The sequence below is a fragment of the Podarcis erhardii genome (genome assembly GCF_964252035.2).
Source record: "Podarcis erhardii genome assembly, chromosome: 3".
NCBI classification, from domain to species: Eukaryota; Metazoa; Chordata; class Lepidosauria; order Squamata; family Lacertidae; genus Podarcis; species Podarcis erhardii.
Genome location: NC_138507.1, coordinates 55,085,568 through 55,101,123, shown reverse-complemented (window position 1 = coordinate 55,101,123; position 15,556 = coordinate 55,085,568). Strand labels below are relative to the sequence as shown.

The 15,556-nt window shown below is 39.3% G+C and overlaps 1 protein-coding gene and 1 long non-coding RNA gene across 6 annotated transcripts in view; one reads left to right on the top strand and one right to left on the bottom strand.

Moving 5' to 3' along the window:
- Positions 1-15,556, top strand: part of CEP85L (centrosomal protein 85L) — a 101,591-nt gene that overhangs the window by 77,163 nt on the left and 8,872 nt on the right. For 4 of the 5 annotated variants that reach the window (XM_081856149.1, XM_081856152.1, XM_081856153.1 and 1 more), the window contains 6 exons: positions 5,949-6,066; positions 7,829-8,011; positions 9,565-9,717; positions 11,422-11,576; positions 13,689-13,806; positions 14,723-14,773. In XM_081856149.1, coding sequence (XP_081712275.1) covers positions 5,949-6,066; positions 7,829-8,011; positions 9,565-9,717; positions 11,422-11,576; positions 13,689-13,806; positions 14,723-14,773 — 778 coding nt within the window. The remainder of the gene's footprint in view (positions 1-5,948; positions 6,067-7,828; positions 8,012-9,564; positions 9,718-11,421; positions 11,577-13,688; positions 13,807-14,722; positions 14,774-15,556) is intronic. The other variant, XM_081856150.1, reaches the window with a different exon arrangement.
- On the bottom strand, positions 10,105-11,414 carry LOC309338816. The gene is made up of 2 exons (XR_014155060.1): positions 11,161-11,414; positions 10,105-11,088 (listed from the first exon to the last, which is right to left on the bottom strand). It is a non-coding gene; the product is annotated as an uncharacterized lncRNA (long non-coding RNA).

Genomic DNA, 15,556 nt, shown 5'->3' with positions numbered 1-15,556 from the left:
GTAGGTCTTGTGTCTTCCAATGCTTTGCGATAAGTATTCTTGCTGCTGTTGTAGCGTACAAAAAGAAAGTTCTATCCTTCTTTGGCACCAATTGGCCGACCATGCCCAGGAGAAAGGCCTCTGGCTTCTTCAGGAAAGTATATTTAAATACCTTTTTCATTTCATTATAGATCATCTCCCAGAAAGCCTTAATCCTTGGGCACTTCCACCAAAGGTGAAAGAATGTACCTTCAATCTCTTTACATTTCCAACATTTATTATCGGGCAAGTGATAGATTTTTGCAAGCTTGACTGGGGTCATGTACCACCTGTATATCATTTTCATAATATTCTCTCTTAGGGCATTGCATGCCGTAAATTTCATACCTGTGGTCCATAACTGTTCCCTGTCAGCAAACATAATGTTATGTCCGACATCTTGTGCCCATTTTATCATAACAGATTTTACCGTTTCATCCTCAGTATTCCATTTCAACAGCAGGTTATACATTCTTGATAGTATCTTAGCTTTGGGTTCTAATAGTTCTGTTTCCAATTTTGATTTTTCCACCTGGAAGCCAGTTTTTTTATCCAAATTATAAGCCTCCCTTATTTGAAAATAATGAAGCCAATCTCGCACTTTATCTTTAAGCTTCTCATAACTCTGCAATTTCAGTTTGTCACCCTCCTGTTCCAGAATTTCCCAATATTTTGGCCAATTGGCCTCCATATTGAGTTTTTTCAGAGCCTTCGCTTCCATAGGTGATAGCCACCTTGGGGTTTTATTTTCAAGTAAGTCTTTATATTTTATCCAAACATTAAACAATGCTCTTCTGACAATATGATTTTTAAATGCCTTATGTGATTTAACCTTGTCATACCACAAATATGCATGCCACCCAAAAACATTATCAAAACCTTCTAAATCCAAGATATCTGTGTTCTCAAGAAACAGCCATTCTTTCAACCAGCAGAATGCTGCTGATTCATAGTACAATTTAAGGTCCGGCAGGGCAAAACCACCTCTATCCTTTGCATCAGTAAGTATCTTAAATTTTATTCTAGGCTTCTTGCCCTGCCAGACAAATCTAAAGATATCTTTCTGCCACTTCTTGAAACAGTCCGTCTTATCCATAATTTGCAATGATTGGAACAAAAACAGCATTCTTGGCAATACATTCATTTTTATAACAGCAATTCGTCCAAGCAAGGAAAGCTTCAGGCTTGACCATATTTCAAGATCTTTTTTCACTTCTGACCAACATTTCTCATAGTTATCTTTAAACAAATTCACATTCTTAGCAGTCATGTTCACCCCCAGATATTTTACTTTCTTTACCAATGTTAAACCTGTCTCCTTCTGAAACCTCTCTTTCTCAATCGGTGTTAAATTTTTCTCAAGAACCTTAGTTTTTAACTTATTCAATTTAAATCCTGCCACCTGACCAAATTCCTGGATTAATTCCAATACCCTTTTAGTACTAGATTCTGGCTCCTGTAGTATCAATACTAGGTCATCTGCAAAGGCTTTAAGTTTGTACTGTTTAACTCCGACCTGAATACCTTTAATCAGATGGTCCCTTCTAATCATATTTAAGAGGACCTCATAAAATAAAATTCTTAACACTCCGGTCTGGTCATGTGTTTTGGTCCAGTGAAAGAGAGATAGGTTCATGACTCTATGATGGATGAGTGAGCTCCTTTAAGAATATGGAGCTCACATTAATACTACATTTTATTTTAGGGGTAGTCTAGTTAGTGTTTTTATAATGCATCAAGAAAGAAAGAAAGAAAGAAAGAAAGAAAGAAAGAAAGAAAGAAAGAAAACAAAACAGAATTTAACATGTGTAAGCATTTTACTCCCTTCTGTCTAATCTAGAGAAGGATTATTTCTTGTTTTGTTTCATTTTGCTGTACATGACTTCTTTTGATTAGTTAAACAATATTGAATACCACATGGCTTCATTTTTAACACTAGAGGGAGCAATGGTTTCTTGTATGGTTTTAAGTAGTATATTTGTTGCTTCACTCTGTTGAAAGCATACACACATTACAACTATTGTCTTGTAACACTTGGGATTGTTCTGACCTTGATTGGCCATTGCATGCTATGCATTTCCAACGCTCATGCTGGCTGGCAGTGTCGGTTTGGCAAGTATTGCCTAGAATGGTAGTGTGAATAAATGCCAAATGCTAAACGTATGACATAACTCTCTGAAAATAATAGCACACTCATCAACAATTGCTACGTTCTTTTCTAAACAGCTTAGGGACACTCAAAGGGCTTTTAAGGGAAGGTAAATACAAAGCTTAGGATTTGAGGGAAGAGATCTCATTCCACAGAGCATAATGATGTTTGAAATCCTGAAACAGCTGCTGAATCCTTGGCTTAGTGCCACTATTAGAACTGTGGTTAACTAATAACTAATTCCCTGACCATTGAAATGGATACTTTTGGGGTTTGGGGTCTCGTGAACAAAATACTGTTTCATTACAAGGGTTAGAACCTTGTGCTGGGTATAACTTAATTCTGTACATGCCTACCCAGAAGTAAGTCTGATTTAAATTGCAGGTCAGATGGCAGCAAAATTGTTCAGAAGGAGGTAATCTCATATATATATATATATATATATATATATATATATATATATATATACACACACACACACACACACACACACAGAGAGAGAGAGAGAGAGAGAGAGAGAGAGAGAGAGAGAGAGAGATGCCTTTTGCAAATGAAATAAAACACACATTGCTTATTTTTGTTTGTTTTTTTCAGCCGTCTCAGGCTCAAATAGCACATGAAAAGCAGGTATGCACTGCAACATTTTGTTGTGGTGTCCCAACTGTATCCTTAAAAGCCATGTAAGGTCATGGCCGTCACCATATTTAGGATTGTTACACGCTATGTGAAGAAATACTTTTGACAATCTACTTGAAATACCTGAAATGAACTAAAATTATGTTTTGTATTCCTGCTGTGCTAGTTGATGTAGAAAGACTATGTGGGGGCTAAAATTAATTCTGATCATACAGCTGTCAAATATTGCCGGCTGAGTTCTTGAAGATGTGCCATTAGTGCATGCAAACTGCATGTATAAACATGCTTTCTTTTATCATGCATTTATTTTTCAGGAGTTACACTGCAGTTGTAAAAGTTCTACATTAATAAGGCTATATAAAATGTTTCTGAACTGTCTCAAAATTAGATTTCAAAACGGTTGAACTTTTACTGAACCATTTTTAAAAAAAATGTTTGTGTCTGAGCTGAAACTAAACTGGAAAGTCTAAAAATGGTAATGAAGCTAAACAGGAACTGAACATATGTTTAGTTTTTGGGTTTATGGATACAGAGGGAATGTTAGTTCTTACACTAACATTTGAACAGTGTTACCTAAAGCATATCTAAAGCAAATTAAAAAAATGGGGATCTTTTCTGAGTGACTGCTTTGACTCACAAAATCTGAGTCCCTTTGAAGCTTATTGTACTGTGTTTTATTTATTTAGCAGAATTTGTATACCACTTAATTTTACATAAAACTGATAAGTGGTTTACAAAGAATATGTAAAAGTTAAAGTAAATCCCATGCTGTGGGTTACTAAAACTGGAACAGGTAAAAAGATATGGCAATGTGACAAATGGTTTTACAATTTAAATATTTTTAAATGTTTAATTTTTCAGTGTCAATTTTCATACAGATAAGAAAAATAAAGATAGTTTTTTAAGAGGACAGAATACACACCACAATGACAATACATATTGTCAGCTCACTCGTTCAGTAAAAGTAAAAGTTCAGAAAAGCCTTGAAACAACTTACAATTAAACTTTTTTAATATAGAGTACAATATTAAACATGGATTCAATACAGAACTATATATTTATCTATCATTACTAATTTTCTAAAAGGGCAATTCTTCCTCTCAGTTTGGCTTGTTATTTACACTATAAAAATGTTTCTTGACTTAAAAGTATAATCCTCTGCATTTGGATGCAAAGGACTGCATCTAAGTCATACTCAGAACAGATCCACTGAAATACATGGTCTTAAGGCTCATTGAAGGGACGCAGGTGGCGCTGTGGGTTAAACCACAGAGCCTACGGCTTGCTGATCAGAAGGTCAGCGGTTCGAATCCCTGCGACGGGGTGAGCTCCCATTGCTCGGTCCCTGCTCCTGCCAACCTTGCAGTTCGAAAGCATGTCAAAGTGCAAGTAGATAAATAGGTATCGCTTCAGCGGGAAGGTAAATGGCGTTTCTGTGCGCTGCTCTGGTTCGCCAGAAGCTGCTTAGTCATGCTGGCCACATGACCCGGAAGCTGTACGCCGGCTCCCTCGGCCAATAAAGCGAGATGAGCGCCGCAATCCCAGAGTCGCCCACGACGACCTATGGTTAGGGGTCCCTTTACCTTTACCTTTTAAGGCTCATTGGTTTCATTAAATCTGCAACTTTGTCAGATACAAATATTACTCAAAGTGTGGATACTATTGGCAGGAGTCAAGTATAACTTTTGGTGATGAGACTATATTATTGGGCACAAAAGCTTAACTGTTTTTAGTTTAATAGTTACAGAGATTGGTTGTTGCCACCTTACACACATGTCTGCAGAAAGGAAAGAGAATCAAATGACCCAGTAAACATTCAGACCAGTGATACCCAACCAAGCATTTTGAAAGTTCACAATTGCACCCATACTGTTGTTACCAACTATTTAGAGAAGACTTCACATCTATGGAGTATATGAGTTCAATATAGCATATAATTCAAAATGAAGAGGTGGAAAACTGGAGGTACCATTAGGGTGGAAAACTAGAAGCTGATAATTGGAAGAGTGTAAGACAAAAAGAGAGGGTAAATACTGCAAATGTTGGAGAGAGAAAAATTATTGTTTTGAATGTTGCAAAATAAGGATTCCACTTTTGTATGTAGACTCAGATCACTACATAGCAGAGACTTGAGGTCTTACTATCTGGAATGTATTGGAAAATGTTAGAATTACCTGCAGACTGGCAGACAGCCGAGTATATAGTTTCCATTGCTGCACTCTGACTAGGCTTGTGAGATCACCATGCTATCTTTTTTTAAAAGCAAAGCCCTATCATTGTGTGGTTATACAGTGGATTAATAGCAACAGCTGTTGGAGTAACAAAGGATTAAAGCAACCATACAACATTATCAGCAATGAAATGTACGTGGCACAAGGCCTTTTATTGTCAGATAACTCCAGAGATTTATAGGATTATATGTATGGTAGGGAATGTTTTTGCAGATCATTTTGGCATCCTTTCTGAATACTTTGACAACTTTTTAAAGCTCATGTTAGATTTACTGTGAGAATTAATACTGTGAAATATAATTGCATAAGAAATAAATGAAACATTTTTGTTCTATTTTTTTGCAAGCAACTTTTAGTATTGTTATGTTAATATGTGCAAGTAACAGTTGGTTATGCAAATATTGCATTGAATTCACCTATAACAAAATGGAATAGTCAGGTATATTGAGCCATTGCATATTACAGGGGATGGTTGAAGCCTTCACTGAATCAAACAGCTTTCTGTTGGCATATGGACACCGATTGTATACAGCCCATCATATTTTAACAAAAGTGACATAAAGTCCCAATTCTTCAATTTAGAGTTCTGATAGCACCGTGAAGGCATACCAGGCCTCCATTAACCTTAGGAGGAGCAGCAAGTGATCTGCTTCAGTTCACAAAGAGCTGCCAAATGCACTGAAGGGAATCAGGAGGTCCCCACAGGCAGGAATCTTCTATATCCACACTAGAGCTAATGTACCCATACCAGAATGTTGATCTGGTCATGGCAGTTTCACTTCCATAGTTAATACAAAGTTGTGGAACAACTTTGAGATGAATCGACAAGAGGGTGAAAATGGAAATACTGGGAAACATGATTCAAGTTTCATGTGTTCTTTCTTTGTTTCTGTTCTTTCTCTTATGAATTACAGGCAGAACCAGCAAATTAACCTTTTATATCAGAAAATAAGGGAGAATGAACTCCGAGCTCAGCAAGCAAGGCTCGGGCATATTGTGAATTGTGAAGACCCTTACATGAGTAGTTTCCAGGTACGAAGAATTATTATTATTATTATTTCTAAATCATGAGGATAGTCTGCACACACCTGTTATTATGAAAGGCAAGCCCAGACTCATAGTAACTTGTATTACATTTGGAGAAATGCAAAAAAAGTTTTGCCTTCCAGACAAATCAAATTATGGTTAAATACATAACCGTATTGGAGCAGTCTTATATATTGATAATTTTAAATCAATTCAGTGCATGTGTTGTTACCACCCCCTTGCATTTCAAAACTAGTATCTCATTACATTTTATAAGCTTGGAATTTAAAACACCTCAGTTACAAAAGTGAAGAGATACTGTCAGGTCTGCCTCTAGATCCCAGCTCACAGAGGACCAACGCCCGGTGGATATAATATACAAAGTCTTTATTGAAGTTTAGTTTCCATTTCAAAGCTCTGGGCGCGCAGACCCACGTCTCGACGCTAGACCGGCTAAGTCCCCTCTGACTCACTGCTCCTCCCACACCAGTTTAAGATCCTCGCCCGGCTCCACCTCCTACGCTGTTCTTTCCTTCTCTGGGTCCTTCTGCCCTCTGGGGTCTCCTCCTTCCTGGACTCCTCTGACGCTGACCCCCCTTGGTCTTCCCCTTCCTTCCGGCGGGCTTTAGGACCTGGCTCCCTACCCGGGCTCCCTGCTGTGCCGCTCGCCTGTACATTTGAACTTGGCGCGCACGCCCAGCCGGTAACCTTCCTCCTGACCGTTTCCCCACTTCCTGATGTGGGCGTGACCAAACCTGACTCCTCTCCTCCCGCTGGTGGTGAGAGCACTGGTCCCGATTCCTGGGACTCCCCCTCCCCACTGCGCTCTGGTGGGGAAGCTGGTCCTGATTTCCAACTGCTGCTCAGGGACTCCCCGCTGGCCCCTTCCTCCTGGGGCTTCCCCCCTGGAACCCCCCTCGCCCTGGCCATCGGCGCTCCCTTCTGTGAGTCCTCCGATTCGCTGGAGAGGCTTGTGGAATAACTCTTTCCACTGTCACTGCCTGCTCCCCCCTCGTACTCCTCCTCCTCACTCTCCATTTGCTCCCCCTCCTGTGTCTCTCCTTCTGAACCCCTGACAGATACGTATTAATGAAAAAATTTTTTGTGTTGCATCATGAAAGAATCTGAGCAGCTATACTATTTCAGAATGTAGGTTAGAGGTTTTATTCTTGATGAACAATTTTGTCATTGGATAACCTTTTTGTCTAGATTAGGCTTGAGCACTACAGTCTATAAAATGTTGAGAGCAGATATATGGTTTGAGAAAGCGACTATGACAATTCCACCCCATAAGGTTAAGTTTTGTGAAACTTCTTTCACTGTGTTTGTAGGGGAGGACTAAAGGTGGGAGGGAGTTGACCTGACATGGTTCGTTGTACATGTTGAACTGCATAAAAATGAACTGCCAAACTCATTTTCGTTTTTGTTTCATGCTCAGATGCATTTTTTTTATTTATAAAACTACTTATAGACCCCGTCCCCTACATAAAATATCAGTGCACTATACAAAATATGCAAGTACAACAAAACATAAAATACCACAAAATACAAATAATATGCTGGGATATCAGCTGGAAACTGGATGTGTGCTATAGCTCAATATTACAAACAATAGGTTCTTTGTTGTCCACTTCTGTATGTACATTACTTAAAACAATATAGCATTCAATATGTTGTACTCTTGCTGAGTTGGCCACTCTGATCCAGGTGAAAGGTTTAGAACAGCATCTTCTCATCTGTTCCCTTTCCCTCCTTTCCTTCTTCAAAGCAGCCTCAGTATGAGAGCACAGCGATGCAGGCTCAATTTGCAGAGAGATCTGTGGCCCACTGTGAAAGGGACGAGCTGGAACGAAAGCTTGCAGCAGTGCAGAGTAAGGAGCTACAACTCAGTGAGTTTCTCAAACAAATGGCAAACAAATCCAATGAAGATAAAAAGAAGATGGAAGAAAAGGTGGGTCTTGCATTTTCCCAAATGGTTTTATTGCTGAGACAGAACATATATTTCTCAGACAAGTTGGCTGTACTTAAGGCTTCAGAATGATCCATAGCATCTTTTTTTCTATATGACTCACAGGGCTGATACTACCATTTTATACAGCTTTATTCCTCTGGAGGGGAAACTTTTTTTTTACTGGAGCTGCATTGCATTATCTTGAAGGATGGGACAGGGTGAATGTGTGTATTTAATTTACTTGCACCTTAATCCCTCCAGTGTTACAATTGCTCTTAGTTTTTTAATCGTTAGAGCACAGAAATCATAGAGACTAAGGAAAAGTACAATTTGAGAGATTTTAGAGCAGTGCCAATTGTAGTGCATTTCACCTTATCTATTGGAGCCTCTTTCATGACCACACTACAACTACAAAAGTCAAAATGGCAGCTAATGCAACAGCCTTTGGAACCAAGACTAGATCAGTTCTGCACATTATGAAAATGAAGCAAATAATTGCTAATGTTGTTCTTCCAAGCTGTGGAAGAAAAGGAGTTATGTAAGGCACAATCCCTCCCCCCCCCAAAAAAAAAACAACTTAAAAAAAACAAAAACTTTAAAAAACCAGCTATTATGAAATCTTCTGATGGATGTTAGTTTTGGATCATGTGCTGTTTGGATTAGGAGTATAGATTTGAAACTTTTCTTATATCTATGGCAGTCATACATCCAAGAAATAGGCCCATAGGACATATTTTGGAGAAGTTTGTGAGCCTCATTAGTGACCATTATAATTCCTTAGTTCCTCCTTATTTATCCTCTCACTTCTATTCCTGGCTGAACCTCACTCCTGGAAAGGTATTTGTGTATGCATTCAAAGGCCATGCCTAGCATGGATATTTCACATGCGGCCTTGCTTATATAATATGATACAAGCTACAGAATATGGAAGCAAGTTTCAAACTCTCATAGTGACTAGTAGTCTACAAGACTTTTGCAGTAGCAAATGATTAACATGAGCAGGGCTTCCTTATCCTGTAGACATTTTCTCACAGAGGCTCTTGCTCACATTTCCACATATGGGGGGGGGGGGGCACAAAAAAATGTGGTTGACTGCTGTATGTACAAGATACTGGTAGGGATTATGTATGAAACTGCCCATGGGTCTAAAGCTCAAATCCATACAATCACAGAAGCAAAATTTTTAATTGCTCTATTTTGGAAGAAAGAAAAAAGCAAACCAATCACTTGTGTTTATATATATGTTTTGTGGTTTCCGAACTGCTGATTTAAATAAAGGAAAAGCATCTTTAGATAAACACACATCTAACTACTTTTAAACAGTAAAGAAATGTTTAGCTATGGAAATAGTCAGCAAGAGCTCTTAGCTTTTAAAAAGATAAATGACCAATAACAATCCATTTATCTTTTAAATAAAAACAGTTCTACTCCCTGCTGAGAAAATAACTTTCAGAATCTGCTGAGTTTTAAGTATCAAAGAAATCTTTCAAATTACCTTGTGCATATTTGATTCCGACCTCAAAGAATGAGATGCAATATTACTCTCTTTTTAGCTCAAAACTAGAGACAGGTACATAAGCAGCCTGAAAAAGAAATGCCAAAAAGAATCAGAGCAAAACAAAGAGAAACAGAGAAGAATTGAAACTCTTGAAAAGTACCTGGCTGACCTGCCAACACTGGATGATGTTGAAAGTCAAAGTAAACAGGTAATCTGTGTTTCACCTAGAGCTTTTGCTAAATGCATATTATGAATTGCAGAACATAATACTTGCTCACAATGTCCTTGGGTAAACATTAAAAGGTCATGACCGCCTGTAACATCTCTGCATAAGCCCTGTAGAAGTGATTGAGTGCTGCCCCAAAGCTCCTACACAGATCTCATAATGTTCTAGTGAATTGTGCTCAATGATTTAATAAGAAATTTGCAGTTGCCAGAACTCGAAGGTTAAATTTGTTGCTCTTCATCTATATTCTGTTCCTTTTCTGTTAAGGGAACAAATAATTATGAAAAACAGTATCTGGTTTCTTTTGTTTTTGACTGGCATAGTAATACATTGCTGCAATGTTTACATTAAGATTTTTTTAAATAATCATTATCATCATCATCATCAGACACGTATCTAAGAAAAGTCAGCAGAAGTGAGAGCCTTTGTTATGCATAATTTAAAAAAAATCAAAATGCAATGTAATTAATAAATTCAAGGAGACTGTTGGTTTGATCCATGATTGCAGATGTTTTATAAAACGAGAGCCCAAAAAAAGGAACACCCTGGAAACAAAAAAAGGGAGATGAAGCTTCAGAAACATGCTTAAAGTGGAACCATTTATTGAAAGTTCAGTGTGCCTGCTGCATTTTGATCTATTCCATCCTATTTTGATGAAACCTGTTTTGAACAAATGACTACAATATGTGGAATACAATTTTTAAATGGTTTTGCTCCTGAATAAAGTTATATTCTGAAACACATTGACAGTGTTCCATTTTCTAATAAATTTTAAACTGTTCCATTTCTAACATCATGTTGAAGCTTTGACTCCCTTTTTGTTTGTTTCTGCTTCTCGAAGCAAACCTCTTGAGAATAGTAAAGTGTGATTGATCCATGACCTTCAGAGGTCCTGGAAACATTGCTTGCCTCAGTCTCTCCCCCCACCCTACCCTTTGTGAAATCTCCAATTTGCAAACAATATGATTCTTGAAGCATGTTAAAGAATACCATATGACAAGAAATAGGAAAAGAAATAGTTCATGATCATTTAGCACTGAGACGCAATAAAAAAGTCAGACACATCAAAAGAACTGCAAATATAACTCAATGTATCATAGTACACGGATCATTTTAAAATAACAAAAAAATACAGTCAAATGAAAGGTAGGAGGAAATACAACTAAGCAACCTGATATGGACAAACAACACTTTTGAGTTGCCAATAAAATATTGTAAAGCTGGATTCAGATTATGTAGTATTTAAGTCTTGTTTATATCAGGCCTTATGCATATGATTTTAAAAAAAATAAATCCTCCAATCTTCAGTGGGTCTGGATGAAAAATACTCTGATAAAGGTGTCCAAGCATCTACTGTACTTTGAATCATACGTCAGTGGAATATCCATCCGCATCGAAACAATTGCCTATTACAATACTTGCCACTGAAGAGCAACATATGGTAACAAAGCACCTGACAATTCAGTATCTTGTTATACACATCAGGAAGTTCAGTTATATTCTGTTCTATTAATTGTTCCGGTACTGTATTACTGTTCCAGTATTGTATTACTGTGTTCGAAAGCATTGTATGAATAAATTAACAACACCACCACTTTGTTGGTTATTTGATCTACAGTAAACATGCTTCTATATAAAAATATTTATATTTGCTTCTATATAAAAAACATTTTGGCTTTTCTCTAGCTTCAAGTTCTTGAAGAAAAGAACAAGCAGCTGAAAGCTACTTTGGCTGAGCTCGAAAAGGCTCTAGAAGAGTCCAAAACACAGTGTAAAGAACAAGAATTGCAGCTAGTTTGCCAAAAGAAGAAAGAAAAAGAATTGGTAACAGCAGTGCAGAGGTATGAATAATTAACTTGATCTGTCGTTTATGACTCTCTAGGATCTTTCTATTCCCTTCTGCGTCAGTTCAGTTTTGGTGAAGAGATTCACGTGAACTCTGTTGTAATGTCAAATGCCAGACTGCACTACACAGAAGGCAACGATGCAGTATGTTGCAAAGCACAATTGAGATGTGTCAGACTACAGCAATGTCATTTTTAATACGTGGGCATTGTTGAATTGCTGCTTTTAGGGAAAGAGGGTTGAAAATGAGAAATATGAGGTTGAGCTGAGAAGGATGTAACAGAAAGCCTGTCTGGTTGCTGAGGAGTGAGGTCTGCTAACTAATGATGTACTTGTCTAGAGTAGGGACCTTGAACTGTTCACTTGTGGACCAAATCAATCTCATAGAAAGATGCCATCTGGTCGTAGAAATCTTGTTGAAGGTATTAGAAATACTTCAGGTACTATTCCTGCCACCACTTATATCTTAGACATTTTAGGCATGTCAAAGCTGTCATTCAAAGTCTAGTTTTGCTGTTTGAACTACAGACAAGAGGAAATAAGGGGGACTTGCCTGCACAGTAGCTTAGGAGCACACAGACATCCGTTACTGTTTCCTGGTTAAGGGGAATCACACCAAGCAACCACATATGCAGTTTCCCGAATGAACAGTCCCTACAGCTGACATATTCTGGCTAGAAAGTTGTAGGGCATCTGCCTAAAGTTAATGGTACAATGGAAACATTCCTCCTTACCGTAACAAGTTCCAAAGGAGCATTCAGGTGTCATTTGTGCCACATGTTTCCCCAGTTAGCATCAGTAGGGCAGAGACACCATGACATGCATTAACCCACTGACCACTTGGTTGGTGAATGCAAAATCAAAGGAATGAACATGAACATTCCATTCTGGTTGACGGGTCGAAAGAGTGTGGTTTGGTTACTATAAGTTAGTTTTGCTTTGGGGATCAAATTCTTACTTAGTTGTTAACTCATTGAATGGCTTTGGATACGTTACTGCTGCAACTGTTCCGCAATGGATTTGTAGTTACAAAGAAACAGGAAGCAGGATAACAATTCCAGATGGATGTTAAAATGAGAGAATGTCACTGCAGCACAGACTAATTTATTTAGAATTGTTTTATTTAGAATCTATTGTTTTATAAAGGGCTTTTAAAAAGCAAAAGCTAAAGGAACACTCTTTTGAAATTATGCAATAAAGGTAATGGAAGCCATTTTAGAATTTAATTTCCAGTAGTCTGAAACATGTGACATTTCAGTTCGTGACCCTGCGTTGCTTAAAAGTGCATGCCACAAAAGCTTTGTTCAAATGATGAAAGGTTAGGTATTTGGGACAGTTAGCCAGATCACTGGGTGCATTGTTTCCATCTTACATCTGGTACCTATTGCATTTGTGAGTGTGTAATCCACCAGGGTGGCTTTGCAGTCTCCTGAAAGTCTATAAATATTTGAAGCAGAGTCTTGTTTCTAAATTTAAACAACAATTGTCATTGTCATCATTTGTGTTTTCATTTTTGAAAGATGAGGCGGAGGGAAGCAGAAGTGTGATTCTTCCCTGTGCTGGGGCATTTGAGTGTTGTTGACAGGGTAGGTTACCCAGGACTCTGCGTAACCAGAGATTGGGGAAATTTCTGCTGACCCCAGGCAGCTAGTCATCTGGAAGCCTGATTTCAGATATCCACCAAGTCATGCTGCAATTCTAGTTAATCTCTTGTAACACTGAGGCAGCCAACGTGGTGCCCTCTAGCTTTTGGACTCCAATTCCCATCAGCCTCAGCCAGCATGGTAAGTAGTCAGGAATGCTAGATGTTGCAGTCACAACAGCATCTGGAGGGTACCAACCCTGCTATAAAGGGCTGTAGGTTCTGATGGCACTCTCAGAGGAAGAATTGGCTGTCTACAGGATCATTTCTTAAAATGAACCTGTCAACATAAATGTGCAAACCCACTCCAATAGCATGCATTAACCATAAAACATCTCCAAGAATGAATCTGTGTATGGAATCTTTGACTTTTGCAGAGCTTACTTATTTCCTGCACAGGATTTGACTCTGGAGTTTTGGTATGCAATTTCTGCTTTCTTCTTGCCTTTTCAAATCCAAACTACAGCCTGCAACAGAAGGTAGAAAAATGCCTGGAAGATGGTGTCCGCCTTCCTATGTTGGACACAAAACAGCTTCAGAGTGAAAACGAAAGCCTCAAAGAGAAAAATGAGAAAGCTAGCAAGGTACATTCATTAAACTGGGATGATCTACCTGTGTCTGAAGAGCTCTTTTTGCTACTGATGTTTTCTTTGTCAACCTGTTGTTGTGTCTCCCTGCCCCAATATATGTTTCCAACAGCAGCCAGTGAAGCACTGGCAGGTGCCACTGGGTGGCAGTAAAGATGGGAGGATAAAATATACCCAGAAAGAGTACAGTGGTGCCTCGCAAGACGAAATTAATCTGTTCCGTGAGGCTCTTCGTATAGCGGTTTTTTCGTCTTGCGAAGCACGCCCATTGACAGCTTAGCGGATTAGCGGCTTTTAGCAGATCAGCTGATAAGCGGCTTAGGGCTTAGGAAAACGGGGGGGGGGGACCCCGCAGGAACTCGCAAGACATTTTCGTCTTGCGAAGCAAGCCCATAGGGAAATTCGTTTTGCGAAGCGCCTCCAAAACGGAAAACCCTTTCGTCTAGCGGGTTTTCTGTCTTGCGAGGCGTTCGTCTTGCAGGGCACCACTGTAATGTACAGTCAGACCATTGGCCCATCTAGCTCAGTATTGTCCACACCCAGGGGGTGGGAGGTTGCAGTTGAGGTCAGGCACATGTAATTATGCAGTTGCTGATTGACTACTTGCCCCCACTAAGTGGTTGTGCACTTAGGCAGGGCAGGCCAAGACACCCTCTGTCTCCACCACTTTCCAACCATTTCTGAGCATGTTTTCCCCTACCCCATAACTTCCCCCACAGCATCATAAGACTTTTCTTGTTACTAATTTCATTCCTGATCTTGCAGCGTCCTAAGTTGTTGTGTTTTTTATAGCAGTGCATGTCCTTTGCGCCAATTCCCAAGTTTACAACAAATTAGATACCTTGACATCACAAAAATTTGACAGATACATCAGAGATACAAAGAGCATTTTTGTGTGTTCTTCTCCTAACAGGTCATAGACAATCAACAGAATCAGATTGCCGAGATGACTTTAGAGATTCAGGTAATGAATTGTGTTTTTCAGGCGTTTAACCTTAGCCTTACTATTGATGAAGATGCATCCTCTCCATGAAAAGAAGGGTTGGCCTTAGGAGCTTCATGAGACAGCAGTAATCTACAATATTACACTGTTTAATGGTAGTTGTGCTTTTATTTGTAATCTGCTTTGGGTTCCCAAGACAGAATGGCTTCATATAAGTGCTCTGTATACTTGAATGATGCCACAACCTTCACATAAACATAATGCAGGGAAGAAGAAATGCATGACAAGAACTAAAGCTGAAGTCTAGGGCTAGGTAATGTTAGGTTTTCAACACTGCAATCTGGTGGTACACTGTGATGTTGAAAGGTGGAATAAGCTTCATTGGCCCCAGCCCTGCCAGGCACCGGAGTGAAACTGTCACCACTGCTGCTGAGGTGGTTTCATCCCGGGACCAGAGCTGATGCAGCTAGAGGGGTGGGCTCCCACGTCCAGGAGAAAAGATGCAGCCCACCCTCCTGGGTGAAGGCAGCTGGACAGCGGTGCTTGTCAGGCCCCATTCTCAGGGTTCCCTCTGCGTTCGCACATGTGGGCTACCTATCTGTCCCGTGCGAAGGCAGCAATGGATGAGGCCACCACAGGAATGCGCCATCTGTGTGGCTTCAACCCCCTCCCTCCGCCTTGGCAGCTATTCAAGCCCCTGTGGGGCTTTGTTAAATTGCTCAACTGAGTGAAGCAGTTTAAAGAAGTCGTCTGCTGGTGGTTGTGGTATGAGAGCCAGAGGGCTGTTTCATCCAGCAGTATATT